This window comes from Lissotriton vulgaris, chromosome 8, assembly GCF_964263255.1.
Source record: "Lissotriton vulgaris chromosome 8, aLisVul1.2, whole genome shotgun sequence".
NCBI classification, from domain to species: Eukaryota; Metazoa; Chordata; class Amphibia; order Caudata; family Salamandridae; genus Lissotriton; species Lissotriton vulgaris.
The window spans coordinates 188447617-188474150 of NC_141696.1; the positions used below are offsets into that span (position 1 = coordinate 188447617).

At 41.8% G+C, this 26534-nt stretch overlaps 1 protein-coding gene across 1 annotated transcript in view; it reads left to right on the top strand.

Annotated features, from left to right (window-relative positions):
- Positions 1–26534, top strand: part of ANKRD42 (ankyrin repeat domain 42) — a 428468-nt gene that overhangs the window by 216922 nt on the left and 185012 nt on the right. Inside the window, exons 4-5 of the mRNA XM_086933250.1 lie at positions 9494–9613; positions 19227–19362. Of these exons, the coding sequence (XP_086789376.1) occupies positions 9494–9613; positions 19227–19362 (256 nt within the window). The remainder of the gene's footprint in view (positions 1–9493; positions 9614–19226; positions 19363–26534) is intronic.

The window sequence follows — 26534 nt, forward strand, 5'->3', positions numbered from 1 at the left end:
CAGCGAAAGGAGGTCATGGAGGTCGAATAATTATGAATTCTGCCGGCGACAGAATCACTTTCTGGCCGTGGCATGCATTTGAAATGAAAAGATCCTGCTGCCGCTCAGCCTGCACTGACCTGAAGCCTTTCATTGAGTGCTTAGAGGTGACACGAGCTGTCAGCAGCGCATATGCATCAATCCGAGGCTCGTGCCGTGATTAACACAGCAGAGAACGAGTTTCAGAGACTGAGGCCGGCCCTTGCCACAGCAGAGAAAACAAGCATTGGAAATGCAATAGGTCTCGCATTAGAAAAGTTTGAGCTATTGGTCTTATAAATGAATTTTTTTTTATTTATGTTTTGTTTTTTAAAATAGCTAAATTAATAGCTTTGTCATTTACAATGCCAATAGTTATAACTTTCGCAAATGTGACACCTATAGCATTTGTAATGCAACATGTTTTGTATTTACGTGACTTAGATGTATTGATATTACAAATAACTATGCTTTTTGATTTTTTTAAATAATTAATACTTAAATAATTTATTTAATTCGTAATGGCAATAGCTTAAACTTTTGTAATTAACTTTTGTGAAGATTATGTTCAGTGTTTTTTATTGTGACGAAAATTCAAGAACAGAAGTGAAATATTAACTTTTTTGTGATTTGTAATAAAGCTTGAAAACAGCTTGAAACATTGAAAGAACATATTTGAACCAGTGATGCTGTGAACTGCAGCCCTGCATTCATGGGACAGAAGAAACCCAGAGGAACAGTGCATGATGGGAAGTTCAGAGGTCACAGCGCGAGGGGGTGGGGGGGGGGGTTGTCCAACGCATTAGCTAGCACAACTGACTCTTCAAGTGGGGTCAAAACTTTGACCGGTCCGAAGCTGGGGTGGAGACGAACACCGAAAGAGGGGACAATCCCAACCAAGAGAAAATGGTGGGGTGTGTAAGTGCAAAGAAACAATTTAATTAACACCATAAACTGCACTTTTCCGCACGTTTTTGTGAGCAAACCCTACACTTTACCGCAAATGTGCATGTTCTCCATTCCCTCCAGAAGCAACTACAAGGCCAGGGCACATTTGAAATATCCAAAATGTGTTGAAAAAAAGAAGGCAAATGTGGCTGCGATATCTTTTATGAAACAGCGGCCTGCCCCGATATGACAAAGAAAAGAGCTCAGCTGGGACGGATGGAGGAAGAGAGGGTTTATGAAGGTTTTTTTCCGTATTAAAATACAGCCAAATCCATGAATCACGACCAGCCCACTCCCAGCCACCTTTAAGAAGCCAGTGAAACCTCTGACCCCGAGCCTCTCCCTCGCATGCAATCATTATTGAACAATGGATTGACTTAAAAAGCCTTGGCAAGCCCAGTGCAAAGCACAAGAGACCGTGACGCCACCGCACAGCCCTGTGCGGAACGTCCTTGCGTGCGCGCGCTGACAGCGCGAATAGAAACAGAAAACAGAACTGACCCTGGAGAATGGGGAGGTAACGGTGTATTAGGAGAGGCCATGCAGGAAGGTCAACCTTGGAGGCGAGCATTTCTTAAAAAGAGTGAAATGCACCAATAACTGCCGCAGCAGGTACACAATGACAGGGGTGCGCCTGCGTTCTGCCAGCGACTGCACAACGCGCCAGTGCTTTTCAGAAAAGCTTCGTTTGTTTGTCCTTTGGGTGAAGCGCCGGTGCCAGCGGGCCCCGTTCCAACTCCACAGGTGGACCGGTTCACAACCGACTGGAAGAGCGCGCGACCAAAGACAACACCTGGCAAACGTGTTTATGCAAAGTCTGTGAGAAAAAGGAGAACTCCGCGCAGGTCATGTGACGTCACAAGCTTAACCTGGGGCTTACTTGGACTGCGAATGTTCAAATCGATTAACATTAAAATAACAAGTACAACTAAGGATTAACACAGCAGACTACGCTAAGATGCTGTTTTCCCGAAAGCTGACACGGCGGGCAGGGGAGGGGGCGGAGCGGGGAGAGGTGCGACACGGCAGGCAGGGGAGGAGAGTAGGAGGAGGAGGGGGGAGGAGAGTAGGGGAGGCACGGCCTAGCGGCCGTGCAATCAAGAAGTGAGGGGGCGGAGCTGGGGGAGGGTGTGCGAGAGAGAGTAGGCAAGGCAGGCGGCTGGGGGCATGTGCACGCGCTTTAAAGCTCAATGCGCATGCGCATTGAGCTTAAATTTCTCGTGCACTGCAAGGAATCGCCACGATTCCTTGCAAGTTGGTTCAAGAGTGGATAAGCCCCCATAGTCTCGCAAGCTCAATGCGCATGCGCATCGACAGGCGAGACCTAATAAACGTTAGCCAGATAGAGCTGCAGTGCGGGTCCGATGTTTGGCCAGCCCCGCCCTCCACAACCACTGCCCCTCAAGCTGTGGCCGGTGCAGGAATGTCACATTTTATATTAGCATGATAGCATCTATGCATTTTTATATAGCGTAAACTTTACATGGACACGCATAGCAGACAGCTTTGACTACACTTTCAGGGATACTGGACCAAATGTTAAATAACGGGTTGGAGACATGAACAGAGAACCAGGAGGCCAGAAAGTCCGCTGCACTCCCAACCTTGAAGCGCTTGGGAATGGTGTGCGCAGGTGCTGGGGCATTGAGGATTTAGAGCTTAAGCAAGTGCATAGCTGCCAAGGTTTCAGCTTGCTGTGTGGGACATTTTCATAACTTCTGTGTAATTATGAGTGACATTTCAACGACTGAGTGACACTTTCTCGCGAGCAAATAGAAGCAATGGATATGAGGGAAACATAAATATCACAAGTTACACCCATTTGAGCAACTAGAAACTAACTTAGCCGATGTAAAGCATAAGAAATCATTTTTAAATGACTTTCATTTATCAGGCTCTGACCAAAATTACAGGAAATAGATAAGGTGATCTGGAAGATGTTCATAATTTAATCATAAGCAGTCGAGTGACTGGCAGCTTGAGACTGCCACCAGCGACATGAGTAGTAAACAAGAATGCACTGGAAAGCTGACAGTGAGAGGCACTCCTTTAGGTCCTGAATAGAGTATGGAAACTAAAAAACATACTTTAAATATGTGTGAAGTGAAAAGCAGTTTTTATGGCACTGGCATTATGATGTTAATCTGCACCAACCAAGATGTCACACAAACAAAAGCATAGCTGATGGTGTGAGGGCATTGAGATAGGCCCAGCTGGAACTGAATATAAAATGACTCACTCACACGAAACAGAACAGTTCACTGCAATATAAGAACTGACCCATGGTTCTCTTATGTGGTGTATATTCCCTACCCTTGAACACAAGTGAAAACTGGGCAGCAGGTGAGGTATCATAATGCCGCAAGTCTGTCTGCAGAGTTGAGTATCTGAGACTCCATGCCGATTTGCACCATAAGTGGTTCCCTCCATCCAGTGGAAAGTCAAAACGGCTGTCTTTTAAAGGCAGTACGTGATGTAACTGGACACAGAAGTACCCCACTCATGACATCAGCACCCCCCAAACACACGCGTAACCACAGGAGAGGTCAGGTCAAACACAGGCACAAAGAAAATCCACCCAGTTACCGAACTTCATTGGTTGGAGAGCAGACAAGTGGAGTGGTGTTTTTATCGTGTGCGTTCCCTGAAACCTCGTCAACATAAAATGTTAACCTCAGGTCTGGTGTTAAACTAACTACTAGGGTAATAGTTAGAATAGGTTTGTTAGGGTACTAGTTAGAATAGGTTTGTAGAAAATGTAATGTGATTTGTTAAATGTGCAATTGTTTTGTGTGTAAAAAGTGTATAGATTTGCATGTAGTGGATCACTGTTTTTGTATTGCATTATGTAAACCTCGGACAAATGTAAAAGTGTATAAAGTGATGTAACTTCAATACGACATACAAATCGATTAAATACCCAAGGCTCATTTCTTTAGGGTAGAAAATCTGCTCAAAATAAAAAAGTGGCAGAATTCAAACGTGACCGAGTTCCCTCATTTATAAACATTGTTACGTTGTCCTACCCGGCCCCGCAAAGAACACAACCCCACATTCTCCCTAACAGGAATGGTAGCAGGCATATTGATCTGTAGTTAGCAAGCGTTGAAGGGTACGGAGGCAGTTTCTACAGCAATGGGAGGACAGTTTCATGGTAGAGTTTCACGCCTCCACTTTCCATCTGAAGAGAGGACATGACTTTCTGCAGAAAGCAGAAAAAAATCTAAACATCATTTTGAGGAAAGGGAAGGAAGTGGGTAGGGACTGAGTTGACAACTGTGTATTCTGCTGGGGGACTCACTATGGGAACCGCACTGCTGCATACTGTCAGTAGTTCTTGAACCAGTTAACCAATGGTGAAAATAGTTTTTTGAGGTGAATGATTGGAAGACCCATATCTCATTTACCTGCTCATAAATGTATTAGAGACTAAAAGGTTGATTCACACCCCTACATATAAATGATGTCATTCTGGCCTCATATTCTTTGATACATCTAGAAACACACAATCTTGGATTGTCTTCCAAGGCCTGGTACTAGATGAATCTGGTAGATCTTTGTTCTTTTAGATAGTGACACCATCTGGGGTGAATAAACTACCTAATATCTATCGCTTTTACATCCAAGACTTCGACAAAATAATAAACCTAGGGCCAGATGTATTAAGAACGCGTTTTAAGATTCCCTTATTGCAAATCCTTGCGACTCGCAATTAGCAAATTGCTAAATTACAAGTATGAAAGTGTGTTGAACACTTTCTGCGATTCCCAGGGGGTCGCATATGACCTATGTAAAGAATATTGATGAGGTAGGGCGCAATTTGCGACCCATTTGGAATCGCAAAAATCACAAGGATGGTAGCCTGCTGAAGTCAGTAGACCACCATGTCTGTGATTGCTTTAAATAAAGCAATCTTTTTTTTGTATAGCAGCCCATGTTCCTTAAAGGAAAATGAGATGCTTCACAAAAAGAAAAATTAAAAAGTTTTCCTTTCATTTTGTAAGAGCAGGAAGTGGGCCCACATACATTCACAAAAAGTGAAGGGGTCCCTGTTTCAGATGTGTTACCACCATGGTGGTAAAATGCAAATGTTTTGCAACCGCATCCACAGTCACAAAACATTCATACATACCATTACAATTCAGTATTTGGAAGGGACACCTTGAACATGCCCCTAACAAATAACGAAATGCTGACCCATTTTGCGAGTCGGTAACAGGTTACTGAACCACAAAATAGGGTTTGCTACTTGGGAAAAACCTTTTTGCTTTGGCAAACGGGCCGATTCTGTGAATCAGCCTGTTTAAGAACGCAACATTTCTTGATACATGTGGCCCATAATGTCATGCCCAATTTGGCTGACAGTTGTTTACAAGTTAGATTAGAATTGTCTGTCCAAACTGCCATAAATCTTAAAACCATTTTAACTTTTGATAGAGATGAACATCTAGGGTCAGGAGGATTGGTCAAGGGGTGTTCTCCAATCAGGTGACCATCTAACCCAAACAGTCAACAATTGAGATGCTGACTTGTAGGAATTAATAGTGCTGCAAGCGAAATCTGAAAAAATTTGAAGAAGCTAATTCAGTCAGGAAATTGGTAATATTGACCACATTTGTCCATAAGAAATTGTAATTCCCTTCACAACACCACCTGGGACATCTTGCCCTGGCAGATTCATTATATGCTTGGCACCAGAGGCTCAGGCCTGCATAATGACTGTCTCAAAATTCCCTGAACCTTCCACAAATTTCTCCATGCTATCAACTGAAGTTAATCTGACCGCACAAAGGGATGAGGAAGGCCTAACTGATTTATTTGAAGGTACCAAGACTGGGAAAATAGGATTGGATGAGCACATGTTGATTACAGAAAGACCAGGAAACCACACTTGAGATCTCCATTAGGGAATTACTATGACTAGTTTTGCTTATTGAAGCGCAATGTATGACTCATGAGTCACAACAAATGGGGGGGGGGGGGCGGGGGGGGGGGGGAGAATGGAGATCAGACAGTCAATCCTGTAGAAAAGCATATGTTGCTTTGCTTCTGGATCTGTGGTCGAACTGAAAAAGCAAGGCCAAGGCAGTTAATATGTCAGCTGGGAGGCAAACAGGTCTGTAGCAAAAAAAAAACAAAGGACAGCAAAGTTTCATTAGAAATTGAAACCAACTCCGATCTAATTTTCACTTGCTGGAATTCTTGAGTTTCCTGGAATTCTCGTCTGCTACCAGATTGCTCCTCCCGGGTGGATATTCCACTACCATGGAGATCCTGCAAAGAAGGCGATGATGCCAAAAGTCCATCACTCGGCCCGCCAGAACCTTTGAATTAGGGCCCCCAAAGTTGTTGATGTAACAACCTACTGAGCGTTGTCCATCTTCAGCAACACAATACAATGAATTCCCTTTTTTCACTAGGAAAAAATGAACAATGGTTTAGGCAATTTAGGTGCATTTCCAGTTCCTTACTGACCAGGTTCTTCTGATAGAAAAATTACCACATCCGGCCACAATCAAGACTGCTGACATCAGACTCTATTACCAAGTCTGGAGTTGATGTGAATATGGCCCAGCCATGCCACATTTTTATCTGGGACTGCCAAAGGCATAGTTCCTGTCTGGCCTCCTCTGAAAGAGGAAGAGGGCCTGACTATGATAGACCATTCCTGAGGTTTTGGATCTTCAATCTCTTGAGGGCCCAGTAGTACATGGGCCCGAAAATATCACTTGACTAGAGGGTGAGAGTAATCCTATGATTCTTGCAAGGATCCTGGAAGAAATTCTGTCCTTGGTCAGATTTGAACTCAACTCCTTTTTGGTCCACTTTATTTTGGAGACTGGTAACTAGAGTGTTGCAGATCGGAAGTTGATCTGGAACCCCAAGGCCCTAATTATAAGTAATGTGGAACAACATTTATGCATGCTTTATTGAGTTCATTTCATTCTTCATGATTATAAGAAGTGTGTTTTTTCCTAACCCAGTTTTACAGAGTATGAGAGAATCCAACATTTTTTTTCTGGTTAGTAATTTCAGCCAGATTCCACGTTTTGTTTTCTAACTGTGTGGACCATGTAGTGCTGTACCCCATAAGGAAAACACGTTGCCCTTAACTCACCTACTCCTCTTTCCCCCTCCTTCCACTCTCCGCCTGCAGGTCTGCATGTTTATTTATCACCTGCTTTGAGCAGGTGGTAAATTTATGTGGTAGAACCACAAGGAATAGAGGATTACTTGTAGTTTTACGACTGGAGGAATCCGTCCGGCACAGTAATTCCCCCTTCCATGGGGTTGTACTCATCTTTGCACAGAACTGGGGTGATTTTATCCGGTGGTAATGGTAAAATTGCCCCTGTCGCAGGGATTCTGCTCCTACACAGAACTGTGTATAGAGACTTGGAACCTCAGGGAATTAGGGTGTGCCAAAACTCACCTTGTAAATGTAAATGTAATGTAAATTGATACTTGTATAGCGCACTACTCACCCGCAAGGGTCTCAAGGCACTTGTACGAATACCGCTGTGGAACCCATCCTGGCTTTCCCTGTGAGGCGTCCACTCCTGGGCACCCCCAAGGTGGAGGCCAGGCATCCTTAGCATTGTGGGGGCCGTTGTGGAGAATAAGCAAGCTATTGCCCAGAGTTGCAGAGTGGGACTCCATGATTGGAATAGGCACCGAGGCGAGAATGATCAGGTCCGTGGAATTTCTGAGCCCAAGACCCGCAGAGGCGGGGAATTGAACCCTGGTCCCGGGCCAGACCTCTGCATCAGGGTCTGCCGCTCCAATCATTGAGCCACACTTCTCCACGAAGTATCCAAAATCCCCTACCAGACTAGCAATCGGTGTCTCATTGGTTCTTACACACCCCCAATGATTAGACAACCCAGAACATGAACTTAAAACACCTCAGGTCACGTGGAACACATGAACACTCTTTTGTTATACTATCATACCAGTCCAGAACGAGGAGTAAATGAGGACACGTGCAAGTTTGAAATATTTATTTCTAATGCAGTGTTCTCAAGCGCAGTATCTTGGCTAATACAAGCAAACATATTATAAGCAACAAGGTTATCCGCATAGTTACTAGTCCATAAAATACAAAGGGTGAAAGCATGTTAAAATGCTAAAGGGAAAAGGTCTAAATAGAACCTCAGTCTTACCCTCCCTTGCTAGTATATTATGTTATAGTATAGAAGGTCTCTTTGGGTTTTAGAAGGGCGGCCCCATACCTCTGGTCTTAGTAGAGAGGGATCACTTCATCTTCTACACCAACTCTCTGCATACGGATATTCATCAAGTGTGTGTGCATGCTCTGCGCAGTGCATTATTAAACGCGCCAAAAGCCAGAGTTGGCCACAGCTGCCTATGTGTTATGTCTAAGACGTGCGCTGATCAGACGGAACTACAACCTCTGTGTTGAAATAAACTTGAAGGCCTCTGCACTCACTGTTCAGACATAGCTTACCAAGCAAAGCTGATACTATAGGAAAACATATTATTTTCGTGTGAAGCAAAATATTCTACTAGGCTCAAAGCATTAATAACAATATGTGCCGTGTGCAAAAGCAGCAGAGAGGTAAAATGGCGTTTAAACTTCTAATAAGCTCATGCTAACTTAACACAGAGTAAAGGCAAAGCCTAACTACTTGACACCCCAATAATGTGGAACTCTGAATCCAGGCCTGTAAGTCGACCTGGGGTTAGGCCTGTCTTGGACCAATTAATTATGAGTCCCAGGTTTTGCAATACGTCTATTCTCAATCAAAATTAATCTCTATCAGAGCAGGAACAATGCTGACCTTCATATAGCTGTTTGAGCTGCCATGATGGGCAAACAAATGTACTGGATTGTGCCTCAGAGTAATTACTAGTGGCTAAGATTAATTCAATAAATCCACCCATCCTCAATTGTTATGCGTCACTCTTAACATAAAAAATATATTATTTGCACACCAAATGTACCTGTTTGGCAATCCATGCATTGATATCAGATTCTTAACAGGATCTTTCTAAGGTTTTACACAGAATCTTAGCAGTGTGTTTCAGTCTTTTTAGACATTATCATAAGAGTATGACTACTTGTTCACAATTAATTAATGATGTATATTAATCAGTCATAAGAAAGTGTGGGTCCCCATAATAATTTTATGAAATGTTGATCACTCTGCTTCAAGGGCATGTACAATTTAGCAACTGCTTTTCCGGTATCTCCCTGGCTTTCTTTTGCCTGTGGACTGTGAGTCTTGTGAGAAAATGTCAAATACTGAAATGTGGCATGACGAAATAAAAAAAATGATTTTAAAGACATACAGTCCAAACAGGTGTTCACATATTTAAAACATTTAGATTTTTGGTTTCCAATTAAATGTATGCATTATAATAAAATCATAAAGACCAGGCCTAAGTTAGAATCAGGGCAGCGCATTTTGAGTGATAGCCTGCAGTACATAGATTATTGTGCAGCAATGGCTCATTTGTAGTTTGCTCTAAGAAAAAAAAGTTTACAAATGCTCTTTTTTTGTAGGCTCTTATAACTAATGGTGCCAACCTAACAGCAAAGGATGATCGTGACTGCACTCCATCACACCTTGCTGCAGCTCATGGGCATTCATTCACTTTGCAGACCATTCTTCGGAGTGGGGTGGTAAGTATTAATGTCTTTATTTTTAGTTCATTGTAAATGTATTCTTTTTCAGCATTGAAACTGATTTAGCCCTGTTGGTTTCGAGGCCTACGACAGTACGACTGCACCAAATGAATCAATAATATCCAGCATTGGTGTAACCGATCCCACCTCCTCCGCATTAATCTTTTCTCTATATTGAAAGTTTGAACCATCTGCATAGTGGTGCTATATCCAGCACAAGGACCTGAGAAGTTATAGGACTTGCATAGTCCTCATATATAGTGCTGTGGTTATCATTGCCCCTGCCTCTAACTAGTCTGTTACCTAGTTTCAATATCAACTTTATTACATCTGCAAACTTCTCCATGATCTAAATTACCACATGATTACAGGAATTAATTGTAGGACGTTGGCTCTCTAAACAGTGCACTAAAAATAAGTACACTGTGTAGAGGATTCAACACACAAGACACCACTGGCATCCAGGTTTGGTTCAGCTTTTGTTTAAAGCAGTTTTATCATTTTGATTATGTCAGGGCCAAATGTAAACTCTGATAACATCTGCAGAAGTTGATCGTCAACTGCTTTTTTAGCATCAAGGGTTGCCACTACTACCCCCAACTTCTCAGTTACTCCAAGTAGTGCGTGAACAATCTCCGTAAATTTTAGCTGGTGGATCTATTTGGAATAAATTCTGCCAGGTCAAAAAGTTCATATAGTAGGAACCACATATTTCCAATTACTTCTAGCAGTACTTTGCTATCCAAATTAATGAGCGAGGCCTATATGAATCATGCTTTTATAGTCTGTATTGGGCTTTAGCATCACTGTAATTACCGCCAAACACTCCACCTCAAGTCTTGTTTAAAGCAATACTGTGGGACTCAACTAGACGTCATACTCTCAATTGCCAAAGACACATCTTCCCAGATGGTGCATACCTGAATTGGCCGACTTCCAACACTACACAGTAAACAACAATAAGCATTACATTACACATACCCCAAACCTATACATGACAGCAACATATTAACCACACGCTACTGTTCATTCAGCTCATCTGCTCAGAAAACAGACTTTGGTCTTTGACAGAATCGTTGAAACCTTCATCTGAAAGGCACACATAACAGCACTTTAAAGCTATTCTAATGGCAACATGGTGCTATACAAATCTTGGTAGCAAAAACTAAATTCTCTTGTAGGAGAAGTTGGTTCTGAGTATGGGTTTGGTATTTATAGAAGTGTTAAATCACCATATTTTCTTGGTGATAACTAATCACTGGAAAACTGGCCTTTAAAATGCTGGCTTGTAAAACCTGAAACCACAATTACAAATTAAAAAGATACATTTTTCAAAGACTACTTAAACTTTGATAAAGATACTTGACCATTAGTAAAGGGAAATATAATTCCACAGCTTGGCTGATGTCACTGGGACAACCCTATATCTGAAAGTAAAAGTTCTCACTCTCGGGATCTGAAGTAAAAACTTGTTTTCGGAACATAGTTATCCTCTTGACTTATCTGAAAAACAATTTCTGACCATGAAGTCCAGTTTATTACAAAAGAAGGATTTGTGTATGATCCTAAGGGCTTTAAAGGCACCACATTTCTGTGCGGTTTCCTGATGACGAGTGACATTTACATTTGATCAAATTTCCTTGGCCTGCAGAGCAGACCCGCTACTGCATTTTGAAAAGGATGAAGGTGGGCAATTTTATGCATCTAAAAGAATGGTGTTGGTGTAATCCAACCTCGATTGAATCAAGGCCACAACTTCTAGGTTCCTGTATTTTGTATCAAGACAAAGAAGGCAGGACCTTCAAATAAAAAAAATTAAAAAATGTTTTTAGAAACTTGGGATTCAAGGTCTGTGTGAGTCCATAAAGATCCCATGGTCACATGCACAGAGGGTGGGCTATCAGGGTGAACCTTATACTGTGGAACATTTCAGCTCATTCACTTGAATTCTTGGAGAAATTAGCAGAATTTCAGATTTTTTCTAGAATTCAGTTTAAAAAATGGTAGATCCCCCACTGAGTCACCAGGAAGCTATTTGCCAATAACAAGTCTAGTTGGAAGAGGACTTTGATAGTTCCCCCCCTTAGCAGTGTTTCCTTATACATCTGAAACTGTGCTGTGGCATTCACCTCCATTGGGAATGTCTGGAATAACCTAAAGTGGAGGGGGGGGGGGGGGGGGGTGCAGTTGTACCCCCTCCCCCTGGGTGCTTGAGTTCCACAACAATGAAACTTGATTCAGGTTTCCATTGATTATTTTAGCCTGTTTGTGGTATTGTGTGTTTTTGGCTTTTTTCTGAAAGCAGCTGGGCATGTATTTCAGACGATTCGCTCTTAATTAAAGAACAAATCCCAATTGCATGAAAATCCTTAGAAACTCAGTGAGGAAGCAAGGACGTTGCGGGAAGCTCTAGCATTCTGGCAAGAAACCTCACTGCAATACATTGTTTTAGCTGCCTGCAGAACTCTTTGACTATTTTACAGTAAAACACAGCACATTGTGGTATTTGAGGGATTATTCCAACACAAATGGAGTGGGAATTTCGTTCCAAACACATGTCGCACAGCAAAGAAAGTGCACAGGACTCCACCTTTTATCCACTATTCAATTTTTTTATCCTTTGTTCATTCTATAAATTCATCACATATTTTTTCATTTAAGTTGAAACTTCGTAAATCCCATATTTTTCCAATGTTTAGGACATGCCTATCCAGGGCTTATTCACTAGCACGTGAGATTAATGTTAATCTACAAGTCCCAGAATACAAAATAAAAAAACTGAACTTGAGCTGCAAGTCATATTTGGGCTTAGGAAACATTGGTAACTATGGCTTGAAAAGGTAACACTGGCTATGACATGTTCAGAGAGGATTTGATAGGACTTTTTGTAAGGTGGGGGGTTGGTGGGAATTTCAAGAGGGCACATGGTTTGGGGGCTGAGACAGGGTAAGGATGTAGAAGGTTACTGGTATTTAAAGAGGGTACATCATTTGTCTTTCAAGAATAGGAACTGATGAGGCTTTTCAGAGGTAAAGGGGTATTGAGATTTCAAAAAGTGGTTCTAGATATGAGAGTTTAGAGGGGGATTTGAAAGGTACTTTAATGTGGTTTTAAAAAAGGGGACATTATATTTTTAAAAGTTACCGCGATGGATGTTTGTAGAACTGATGGATTGAGGCTTCAGAGAGGATATCTGAAATGTGCTTTGTAGAACAAGGTAGAACTTTTATATAGGTCTAGAGTGGTCTTCGCAGATATGGTCTGAATGGGGCTTTATAGTGGAATATTGATGGGGCTTTGGAGTGTATGTCTGGCTGGGTCGCGCAAGAAGGAGAAAGGAGGGGAAACTATTTGGATGAGACGTTGTAAAGGTGCAATGATACAGCTGTCTAGGGGTCTTTGCATATGTGTCTGTATGGGGTCTGAGGATGAGTTGTGGCTTTAAAGAAGGCATAACAATGGGACTTTTTAGCTGTGTTTTGAAAAAAACAATCAAAGTGAGTTAATTTAAATGGGGCTTTTGAAACGTAATCTGGATGGGGTTTTGAAAAGGGGCTCTGGATGTTCTATGAAGGAGAGGGCCTACATGTTCTCTTGTGGAGGAGTGCCTGGATGGGGCTTTGTTAAAGGATATCTGAATGGTGCTGTTAGAATGAGATCTGGGCCAGTCTTTGAAGGAGGGTCTGGGAGGTGCTTTGCAGAGGAAGTTGAGAAAGGGCTTTGTAGAGGGCGATGGGCTTTTGTAGAATATGTCTGGATGAGCGCTTGCTTTGCAGAGTGACTCTGGTGGTGATTTGCAGAGGGTTTATGATAGGACTTTGCTGTGAAGGGTCAGGATGTAACTTTGAAGAGGAGTTCTGGATGATGAGGTTTGGTGAGGGGGTTTTTCCTGTAATGCAATTCCCAGTGTGTCAATGATTCAGTAACCTTCTTTACCTTCAACTCCATCTCCATCCTTCGGAAGTAGGAGGGAAGCCTGGCTGCAAAACATTATGCCCCAGGGTATGGGGCAGAGAAGGGATAAGCATAACAAAGGTTGGGACCACTATTCTAGGGGATACTTTAGCAAGTAAGTGCTTATGAGGTTCTTGGCACAGCCCAATGGATCCTGGTGATCCACCAGAACGTAAGTCTTATGTTACAGCTGCAATCTCAGTAGCTATTATGGGTTCATCAAGGGTAAATTGTTCCTATTATATCACTGAAGTTTAAAGTAGTTTATTTGAGATACTCTTACACTAAATACCCTTAGGTTCACATTGATAAATCTTAATAAAGTTTGTTGAGGTGATAATGCTTCAAGGAGGGGCACAAAATAGTCCTGTAGAGAGCCACTGAAGGAACGATAACAAGAAAGAAAGAATTCAGTCAAATTCCAAAGATATAAGCATGCCGTACAAAGGATATTTATAAGAAAATGGGTTATTAGTTGGGTAGGGCGAGTGCTGCCCAAGTAATAAGTCCTAAAATCCTGTTGGGTCAAACACACAGTTTTTCTTAAATTAAGCCTGGGCTCAACCCCTGGCAGCTATGGCACAGAGCAGACCGGCTTAATTTAGGAAGATGTGTCAGGTACTTAGCAACACTAAAACAGTCAAAAGGTCAATACAAACACAATAAATGTATAAAAATAATTAAAATGTAATAAGAAAATGACATCAAAATGGCTAAAATCCAATAAGATGGTGAGGGATATGAATTTTTCAAAGACAAAAAGTGCTCAGAAAAGTAAAGCAACAATGGTGATGAAGCAGAGGTTGAATGCACCAATCAGGTTGTCTGGGTCAACATACTTACCTTCAAATGTAGTTTCTTTTGGTGGAAGTCGAAATTCTCAGGTAGGGCAAGGTGGAAGGACTTATCAGATGAAGTCCTTTCGAATTTGGATAGCCACTGGAGGAGTTCCCACTGACACATTGGCTTGTGCATGAAAAGCTCCAAGTGGGGAACTTCAACTTTCATGGTTGCCAAAGTCCTCTCATCAAGTGGGTGTTTTTCGTGCCTTCGCTCGGGTAAAATTTCTACTTTCAGGTTTTAGGAGCTCAAAATCTTCTGATGGGGCAAGCCTGAATCTGTGTTAGATGAAGTACTCTCTAAATTGGTCACCTTTGCTGTGAAGTGTTCTGAAGGGATGGGGGTGAAGTGCTACTTTTGTTCATTTCACTAGACATTTGGTGGAGGTTTTCTCCGGTATACTCCCTAACTAATGGGCAAAAAGTTCCCAAGTGCAGACCTTCATACTTGTGCAGCACATCTGTTTGCCTCACTGCAAACTATCCCCAAGTGAACCATTCTCAGTAAGAACTAAGATATCAAACTCTTTCTGCTCCTGGAGTGAGCTTATGACACACCTGGGGGTGTGCTTTAGGTCTGCTCCAACTCAACCACTCTAAACAGGTCTGGGGCCAGCTACCTCCTCCCTTGAGATAAAAGCTAGGAGGCTAAAGTGTGTTTTGTGATCAAAAACCCCTTTTCTGTAGGCCTCTCTCATTGTTTACCTATAGAAATACAGGTCTCCCTTAAATCCTTTTAAGTTAGTTAAGTTTCTGGACACTCCTGTACTTCCCTGTGTGGCCTAAGATGGGTCACATTCCTCCCCCGAGCCTTCCTCCCAGGCCAACACCATTGTCTGTGCTCTAAAAGTAGTATTTCAAACCTCATCAAAGCAGCACTGATAGGCCAGCAGGAGACAGGTCAATGCTAGTTAGCTTGCAAGGGCTTCGGGCAGGAAACATATAACTTTATAATTTGCTTTTTTGTATATTTATCAAAATGCAACTTCACCATTTGTTTGGATTTATAATAAATATTTAACACCTTGGTTCAACCATCTCTGTTCCATATTTCAAACCAAATATTTGTGATTAGCACATTAACTGTACTTTTAACCCTTTCTTCTCAGAACCAGCCACAGTCCAAACAGTGAAAATAACTTTTGGGGGTTAGTTCACTGCAGGGACATGCAACAATTACATTATTACATGTTTCACTTTTAAATATTATGCAGCTGACCTTGTTGGCCACAAGGTATACTTAGAGGCGACTTACTTAATAGTTTCCCTCTTGTCAAAAGCTTTATTTTGATAGATCTGCCTGAAGGTTTAAAACTATAGGAATCAGGCTGTATGCATTGGCATGAAGCAATGTTTTTCTTGTCAGCCTAGTGCTGCAGTCCACATGTGACATTTAACTTTGTATGTCATAAGTGTATTTTCTTACAATATATACTATGGTCTTACCGTAAAGTTAAATAAGGCAATTGGGATTAGCCAATTTTACCATGTTTTAGGGGTGAGAGCACATGAACTGGGGACAGGACAGCAGCACCCCTGTGAAAAGAGTTAAAAAAAACAGCAGGATCAGTCCACAAAAAAATGGGGTTGATCATGCAAAAAGAGGCACAGCATTCAAGGTAGTTATAAGAAAATCAATAATAAGTTTCAGATACAGTTGTTCTGCCCTTTCCGTGATGGCTGATTGAATCTGCGGAATCAGGCAACATGTACTGCTGTGGTCTTAGTTTTTCTCTAAGAATAATTTGCATTTAGAAACTTTCCAACTGAGGGGTTTGCCATCCCAAAAGTTCCCTAGTGTGTTTTAGTGAGGTTTTTTTTCCCTGCGTCATATTAGAATGCAGTTGTTTCTGCTTTACCCGTCCTTGATAGTAAATCTCTACGGTCAGTGCCGAATCTGTGATCAACCCCCAAAAGATACTGTGCATACATTATCTGGATCTAGAAGTGAGATTTCATTGGCTGTTTTCTCCTCTTGTTTTGGGGGACATTCTACCCATTCTGATAGGTAACACAGTGGCCATGTTCTATTTCAACAGAGGGGGACCTGGTCTAGTTATCATTGCCAGGCATCTGTTCAGCTGCGGTACTGATTGGGTATTATAAAATGACCTCTTTCCTATGACCTTCTAATTGCAGGGGTACAAAACAATATGCCAGTTGACACACTCAGGTTATATGGTGCTCCTCACGAATGTTGGGTGAATCGGCAGGGTCTCGATTTACTCCTTTCCTTTCTGAAGCACAAACAATTCAGTTCTGTGGCATCTTGTGATAGTGCCCTGTTGACATGGAAACCAACCTTCTCAGGCACTGTCACAATAGCAAGAAGGATTTCAAAACTTCAAGTTCTTTCTCAAAAATATTTGTTTTTAGTTTTTCTGAAGAATGAAGGAGCGTTGCATAACACTGCTCTCTTTTATTACAGAGGTTCTGAAATAATGTATTCTATATCAGAAACTAATTATTACTGTCTATTAACTGAGAATTCTATTAACAAATATCAAAAGAGGTAAATAATCTTTTTATTATTATATATATATATATACTATATCTGAGAAACAGATGCCAGCACTATGTTCCTTCCAGAAGTCTGAGGTCTTCAAATCAGCTGCTCTCGCAGATCCCAAGGTTCTCCCGCTCTCGCCTGGGCGACCGGTCCTTCCAGGTGGTAGCTTCGCCGCTCTGGAATAATCTGCCGCCAGCCTTACGTCTGGGGCAGGACCTCCTCAGCTTTAGAGGCGGATTAAAAACGTGGCTTTTTTCACAATAGGTAAGCGGCCCTGGGGCTGCCTGCTTGGCTCTGTCGCTGGTTCTCTTTTCCTAGCACCGGAACCCTCCAGGGAGTAGCCGTGCGCTTTAAAAGTAATGAGTAACATAGTAACATTATGTTTGGTGGAATTAAACTACTTAATAAAGCTGCAAACACATCTACTGTCAACTGGATTGTCTTGTGGTGCATCTCTAAACACTATGACACGAGAGGGTATCAACTTCCATTGAGGTGTCGTGTTCATCCTACCAGAGGTAAGCTTACATCAGTGATTTCCCAAAAGGGTGTACGCATTGTAGAGACTTAGAAGACAGCCGTGTTGGCTACTCCGCATGTTTTTTGTAAGCATTGCTCACTATGCATTTTCTCTTAAAGATGGAGCATTTACCCATGCTCTTCTGACACAAGTTGGTCTGGATATATTTGTGTGCCATCCTTCCAGTCACTTGGGTTCATGTTGTGCTGAAGTGCAGAGGCACTAATCCTTCAACTGTTCAAGACATGAGGTCACAAAAGATCTGTGACTGTTTAATTTCATGTGTATGGCGGTGGAATCATTGTTCTTTACATGTGCAAATTCAATTGTGGATGCTCCAGGATTATCCAGGGATAAAGCAGGCCATGCCCTGCTGCTGAAGATATAGGTTTCATTAGCAGCATTTTTACTGGTATCTGTATTTTAATGGTAAGGGATATCATGAGATTTTTTTGGGTTGAGTATATGTTCTTTAGTTTGCCAAAATAGCTCATGGTAAGTGTGCAGCACATATGAGCGTTTTGTATGGCTATGTGTGTTTTACTGTTGTGCTTGTATCATTACCTTCCAGTCTCATGAGTTGTATTCAAATTCCTTCAGCACAGCCAGATTAAGCAGGCGGATTGGGGTGTGGTGCTGGCCAGTGGCTTCCTAGTCAAGTTGTTTCCTCAATCTCAGATTTGGTAGGATTTTCACTGTGCATCTTTTGGTAGGTTTCTTGCTCTAAATAAAGCAAGGTCTGATATGGTGTTTTCTATTCCATTGCAACGTCTTGGTGAGGTGTCTGCCGGCAGATTGGTGAAATGTTGGCGGAATCGGCAGATGGTCCCTGGAGTAGGGTATTTAACAAAGGTCTGCTCTAGGTAAGGGAGATGGACTGCCAGGGCGGCAGACTTAGCCAACGTTTGTGCTGACATCTGTTACCACCATCATCTTAATGAGGTCTTTATTTATATTCTTTTACAATTTGATTATGCTGTGAATCATACAAACCTGGTTATTTGTGGTGTAATAGAATTTATAGGCTGGGGAAGCATAGTCCGGTGGAGTGGCATTTGTTCCCTAATGCACCGTAAATGGAGACGTCTTTTTTTTTTTTTCAGTTTTGGGTTCCTCAATGACTGATGCAAAAAGAACAAATGATGGGGGAATGCCAAACAATGTCAAACGCTCACCCACAGTACAAAGATCTGGGCTTAAATCCATTGTTTTTAGCTCATCTCGCCATCTCAGTTTGACAGGGCATTTTTGCTTTGTGTGGCCTGTTTTTTAGTTTGTTTTGCTTGTGCTGCTATTCATGGCTTGTTTGTATATATTCTTTAGCCTCCGTTATCTGCCTGCCTGCCTGTGTTCTAGTCGTATTGTGGCTGCACCAGTACTTACTTTATGAGCTATCATGCTCAGCCTGATGGAGGCTACTAACAGAGCTTTAATCAGTCATAGAAGTGCTCAGGCACATCATGCAAAGAGAGAATTGTCTCCTGAATAGCTGTATGAGTTGTGGCCGAATAAAAAGTCTGGTAAGGTTTTGAGAAGAGTCTGACAAAGCTAAATATTAACTTAATATTAACTGGCAGAGGCCAAGTCATTTTTTTCAGAATGTAGGAGAATCTGATGTTCAAGATTCTAAATATAAATGTTACTTCCTTGCATCATGTATTCCAATTTTGTTCGAACCTTTGTGAGCAATCTTCTACCCCAAGTGATTGAATTCGTCTTTGTACAGATGTGTGAATACTGGAAGTTGTTCACTAGTTTGTGAATTTAATTAACCCGTTGTTGTTTTAGGATGCCGCTATTCCAGACAGGAATGGATGGAGGCCAGTTCACTATGCTGCTTTCCATGGAAGACTTGGATGTTTGCAACTGCTGGTTAGGTGGGGTGCAAGTATAGACGATGTGGATCACAATGGGAACACTCCAGGTATTGTTCAAAGAAAGACTCTTTAGGCTCTCTATAAAGTTTTTCCTTTTGGTAGTCCACTGGTAGGAGTGATTGGAAAAAACCCTTAACGAATCCAAATGTGAGATAAAAATGTAATGATTCCATTTACAAGTGCATTTCATTTAGATTTGCAACTACTTACAAACAGGTTTGTGGAATGCATTCATCAACTTTTTTTAGCTCTTCACCTTAAGGTCACAAATGTATTTTCTTAATGTTTAGCCTGGCAAATTCAGTGTTGGAATTCATGTCAAATGTATTCGAATGTACTTCTCCTCTGGGTAGGATTTGCAATAATTTAAATATTAGTGTGTTTTTTTTCGGGATAAATACTGACACCCAGAATGCACACTTCTTCACAACCTAAAATACTTACTTGTATCCAAGTCCTTGTGTCCTCTATTTTACATACACATTATGAGACAATTAATATTTTAAACAATCCACTCCTTATGATTCAACTTGGATCCCTTGAATATCTTTATCTTATCTTTAGTGTGATTGAGCCATTATATTTCTCTCATCATCTCTTTATTTGATGCTAATTTACCTTGTTCTGCATGTTGTACTCTTCTTCCTGGTGCCTGGAGTTATACTTTTTCATAGTAACTGTTTCACCTTTGATTCTCATACTTTTTCATAGTAACTGTTTCACCTTTGATTCTCTGACATTTATTTTTTTGATTCAGTTTTAACCCCTTGCATGCTGATGACGGCCCCCAGCCGTCATGCACTATGGTGCTCGTGTGCTGATGATGGCTGGGGGCCGTCATTAACCCGCCCACTCACGATTTTGCCGCACAGGCGCAGAATTGCGGCCGCATGGAAGAGGTTATATGAATATTTATGTTGTGATAATAAACCTGTCTTTATGATTTACAAATGCTTATTTGGTTCTGAGAGTACAATGGCAGAAGCAAGTGTTCATTGTACTGTTTTCTCTTTCTTGGATCATTTCCTAATATTTCAAAGCGTATTTATGTAATGCTATCAAATTTTTCTCAGAGAGACAATAGGCTTTGTTTTTCTTCTAATAAGAAAGGTGAGAGGTATCTGCTCTTGTCCAGGTGGAATATGACCCTTCCCTTGCATTGTGAGAGCAACCCTACTCTATGACAGCCATGGTCCTGAGATGCAGCACTGTGTGGGTTTGGAATCTGTGTGTTGGCATTTAATGCTATCTCACAGAGTTAGTCAGCCTCCAGTTGTATCCAAACATAAATTCACAACTTCTTGTAATTGTTCATCTTTCCGATGACACTCAATTGATCCTTACGCTGGAGATCACACATCCAATATTGTAAAAGTTCAAACAGTGCAGGATCTCAATAGCTATATGGAGAATCAGCAGTTCTCTTAAAATGAACATTTTAAAATCTGAAATGCTGGTTTTTGAGATCTGTACAGGACTGAAACCGATGAACTGAGAAGTTTGTGCTGGCCCCCATTCTACTCAGTCTGCTAAAAACCTTGCAGTCATCTTCAAAAGTAGCTTTACTTTCCACTGACATATTCCTCAAACTACCGTCAATTGTTGCATTCTGCTAAAAGTGTTAAAAAGGTTTGGACGTCGGCGAAGATGGCGGCGCGAGTCTTCACCTCCTCCCTCGGTATAGCTGAATCCCGCATTTTTACCCGCTACGCACGGGAACTGGTATCACCTTTGATGGGGAAAAGGCAGCGGAAGGCGGCGTGAATTAACCAAGCCCGCCTGGGAAAACTTCTGAGACTCCACAGAAGTGCTATGCCACATTGCGTACCCCGGCCTCTTACCTGATCGCATCGACCTCAACACTGAGACCAGAGCCCAGACGCGGCTGACAACGCTGTGAGCTTGCTGGTGGTCCAGCGGCTGCAATTTAGCGAACGGAGCTCTCTTTGTGTGCTGCATGGGCTTTGATGATCAGCGGCGGAAAGAAGGTGACACAAGCACTGGCAGGTGTGCTTTATTGCTCCCCGGTAAGGCTGCACGCAATCACACACAAAATGGCCGGCTATCCTGCTACCTGCGAGGCGATCCACTAATGCTGTGTGCCTGCAGCTTGCAAGAGGCACTGATTGTCACACTCAACGTTTGATGGCTGTAACAGGTTTAAAACGATTTGGCACCAACATATAGACACTGATTATTCAATGTTTTAATCGATGCCTGCAGTCCAACAAGGCCATCAAATGTTTCCTTAAAATGGCGGCGACTAGCACTGAATAGCAGTTAACCGGCTGATGCAAGCAGGATTAATGTTGTATTGTGCTGGCAACGACCGGAAATCATAAAACCACACTCGAATTTAGCACACCAGTGACAAAATTGGCGGCAAAAGCAGCATTAAAAACGGCGGTAAATCAGCATTAAAGGCAGTAATTCAGATGTTGCTTGTTATTGAAGACCAAAGAAAGAGGCGTCCTATGCAGTTGAAGGGAAAATAGTCAGCAGCATAGGAGAATTAGGCCTAATGTGTGTATTGTAAGCTCCTGAGTAATACTTTGAACCTATTTCCCTGATGCCTGACTCCAAAATGGCTGCTGCCATAGGAATACATGATACTAGCTTCAATCTTGCCTGATCTTAAGATGGCCTCTACTGAAATGTGATCTTTACAATCTTAACAATACTGAACTAGTTACTGCTTTAACCTCAATATAACAGCTCACTGCTTACAGGCCACAGTTTACAATGGACAACCGACGACATATAACTTACAATCAGTGTATAATCAGCATACAATCAGCATACAATTTACAACTCGCAGCTTACGAACCTAAAATCTACAAGCCACGTAGGAAATACAATTACCTCATCACTGCAAACATGGGTGAAAAAGAGGCTAAGAACCTTAAGAGACTCAAAGCTGAACCTCCAAATCCTGATTCTACTACTAAGGGTTAACGTGACATTAACACAACAGTGGACACTATATTAAGTAAATTAGCAGACGTCCACGACCTCGCAAAGTCAACAAAAAAAGAAACCTCCGCAATTAGGCAGGATATCAGACATACCAATATCAGACTATGCGAAACAGAAAAGAGAATCAGCCAGCTTGAGGACGCAGAAATCAAAGTTGGTAAATCCCTCAAATGCCTGACTATCACAACAACACTCTAACAAAGCGGCTATCGGAGCTGGAAGATAGGAACAGAAGAGGGAATCTAAGAATTTTTGGAAGTCCAGAGGGGGAGAAGGATTCTTCTGGATCATGCATTTCCTTCCTGGAAACATGGTTTGCACAGGCAACTAATTTATCCCTTAGCAAACCCTCAGAATTCGATAGGGCCCATAGGGTCCCAACCAGAATTACATCACATCAGAAAGTACCAAGGCCTATTATTTGCAAACCTCTCCGCTATCAACACGTGGAGCAGATCCTGTCCTTTATGAGTAAGAACAACTATATCCTGTGGAAAAACAACAGAATCTATATCTTTCAAGGCTACAGCAAGGAAACGTTAGACACTAGAAAAGGATTTCTAGCACTCCGTCCTAGACTGAGCTCTTTGAACTACCAATTTGGCTTTGCAGGTCCAGCTAGATTCTGTGTGATGGTCCAGGGGTCTCCTCACTTCTTCACGGACCCCCAGGTTCTTACGAGATTCCTCGATGGCCCAGATGACAACGTCATGGGTACAGCGAAACCGAGCTCCTCCAACGTGGGCTCTTAGACACCTTGCTCATCTTGACGTCCTATCACTCGGTGTTATCTGTGGGTTTTGGTCTCAGTCTTTTCAAGAGGTTTATATAGACAGTACCTTTAGAGTTACATTTTCCGATATTTACTCTAACTAGTGAGTAGCTTAGAAAATCTCCTTATGTTGTGTTACGCTACTCATAAATAGTTGGAATATTCTAGTGTTACCACTACACCTACTACATGATATTTTAGGCTCATTAGGTCCTTAGGTTCTACACTGTGCTCACGAAGGCAAGTACCCAGACCAATAGTCCATGATGGGCTACAGTTCAATGGAGTATGTTCTCATATGTATTTAGTATGTTTGCATAAGTACAAATTGCTAAGTATTCTACAATGTGGCATTCCTATTCATTTCCTCATGTAAGTTTTAACTTCATCCGAACAATCGCTTACTCAGTTGTGATTAACAGTGATGTAACTCGTGTTATGTTCAGACACTGGTTCCACGCGTTCAAGTTGTTACTAGCGACTACCTGGGGAATAGAGCCATCTCCCCTTGTCGCCATGCCTGTTGTACACTTTCGGGCTGGGAAGGGAGGGTTTGGGGCATGGGCGGGTAGGGATGGGGTTTTGGAACTTATTTTTCTTCTTTTACTTTTATTTTTATTTTTCATTTTCATTTTCTGTTATTCTGTCTATTCTACATACCACTGCTTCCTCTACTCAAGTGTCCGAATTCTCTTTTTAACTACAGTCTCACGTGGCGGGTCTAGTAAGAATACCCATAAACAGTATATAGGTATAAATTAAATGAAGGACTATAAGATGGTAATGCAAATGTTGATGTACTTTGATCTAAACAGGTGCCTCTATTATCCCATTAATGGCATTGCACATGACAGAGATTTCATGACTAAGTTTACAACCCACTCATGACAATGTTACCCTCACCAGGTTCTTTGGTACGTAATAGTTTTAAGATAATATCATTGAATGTAAAAAGCATTAACCACCCGGTAAAGCGGAGAAAGATACTTGATTATCTTCAAAAACAAAAGGGAGATGTTGTTCTTCTTCAAGAGACGGAGATTGATTTGAAACAATTCAACTCACTTAGAAGTACAGCGTACAGTGATGTTGCAGGATCTGACACCCTAGGGAAAAAAAAACAGAGTCCTGACTTTAGTGGCAAAGAGATCCAATATTGACATACTGACTAGCACGTCAGACACTAAAGGGAGGTGGATTTCATCAAAAATGTCCAAAAACAATAAAGAATTCTATGTCACTAACATCTATGCTCCTAACAAAGACGAACCGGATTTCTGGAATGGGCTAAGCAAACATTTCCAAACGATTCCAGATACTGCAATGCACATAGTAGCCGGCGATTTTAACCTGCCCCTAGACCCAACATTAGACAGGGACTCCCGATGTCCTTTTCGAGCCAATAACTCTCACAAAGCTCTTGTTAACCTCTGCTCGAGCTTTAACGTGGTAGATTCCTGGAGTCTACACAACCCCACAGGGAGAGATTACACTTTTTACTCAACACCAGATAACACCTACTGACACATTGATTACCTCCTTCTCTCCGGCAACGCCATCTCCAGAATTGAAGAAACCTCTATTGAATCGAGTGTAATCTCCGATCCCTCTTGCATCACTTTGTCTCTGACTGAACAGAATTCTACCAAAAAACAAAACATCTGGAGGTTTAGTAATGAAGTATTAGAAAAAGAAGCCCACAAACAGACTATTGAATGCGTAATGATGGATTATCTTAAGAACAACAAAGAAGGGTAAACTTCAGACCTTGCACGCTGGGAGGCTCTTAAATGCACAGTCAGGCGAGAAATCATTAAAATCAGAACGGCAATGAATAGGGAACACAATAGCAGCCTTGAAAAACTAGAACAAGAAATAGCCGTACTTGAAGGGAAACATATAATCTCTAGAGACACCTTACTCCTCAATGAAATAGTGCAAAAGAAATACGAATATAACAAGATAGTCAGTGACAGATGTGGAGTATGGTTAAACAAACAAAAAAGCACCAAATTATGTGAATCTATTAGGGCAGGGAGGAGCCTTGCTTCATATTTAAAATTTAAACTGCAGAAAAATACAATTCAAAATATTACAGACCGGACAGGGCTAGTTCAATCTGACCCGGACAAAATTGCAGATACTTTCAAGGACTTCTATAGCACCCTATACAGCAGGAACTGAGAACTTGCTGGCTCTAAGACACAAGATTACTTAGACAGATGCACGCTTCCAGCACTGTCAGATCACGAACAAACATAGCTCAACAAGCCGTTCACTCCCCATGAAATAGATATTGTGATCAAGGCCCTAAAACTTGGGAAAGCCCCCGGCCCAGATGGGTTTAATGCAAAGTTTTACAAATGTTTTTCATCATTCCTAACCATCCCTCTATTAAATTTATACCACAAATTTTGCACCTCTGGCCAAGTTAATGGTAGCCCGGCAGAAGCCATCATAGCAGTAATCCCCAAAGAAGGAAAACACCCAACACTTCCAAAAAACTACAGACCAATTTCCCTAATTAAGCAAGATTGCAAAATATATGCTATGATCCTTGCCAAACGACTTAAAAAAATGTTACTCAAACTCATCCACCCCTCACAAGTTGGCTTTCTAAAGAACAGACTTTCCAGTGACAATACTCATACACTATCTCATGTTTTGGAGAAGGCCAAACTTACAGACTCCCCAACAGTAGCTATCACCTTAGACGCGGAAAAGGCCTTCGATAAAGTAGACTGGTCTTATTTAGAAGTGGCCTTAGGCAAATTCAACTTGGGAGAGAACTTCACACGTATGGTTATGGCACTGTATCACAACCCCTCGGCCAAAGTTAGAGCGGGTGGTTGCCTATCGTCCTCCTTTAAGCTGGAACAGGGAACTAGACAGGGCTGCCCTCTCTCCCCTCTATTTCTACTTGGAATTGAACCCTTTCTCTACCATCTTAGAAATAATGACCAGATCGCAGAGGTTCGCTTTGATGACTGCACGGTCAAACTCACACCTACGCTGACAATGGTTTAGTGGTCTCTGAAAATGCTGTCTCTGCCATCCCGGCACTAATGTCATCAATAGGAGACTTTGCAAAGGTTTCCGGGTACAAATTGAATAAAGACAAGACCGAAGTAAAACTTTTGAACAACTACGGCAGAAAAGAAATCATTGGCGACTCTGGCCTGCTGTGGCATCCTAAATGCTTCAAGTACCTGGGACTGGATTTTGAAATAGACCTTATCACCACCTTAAAAACGAAAACTCCCTCTATAAGAAAATCTCTACTCTGCTTGACGGCTGTTCCCAGAAATTCTTATCCTTGTGGGATACAGCTGAGACATCAAAAATGATGATCACACCCCCTTGTCAACTACTTATCCAGCATGCTCCCAATGACGCTGTCAAATGATTTCTTGAATAAAATCTATAAACTTTTCAACACATTACTGTGGCAAGGTAAGAAACCCATGATAT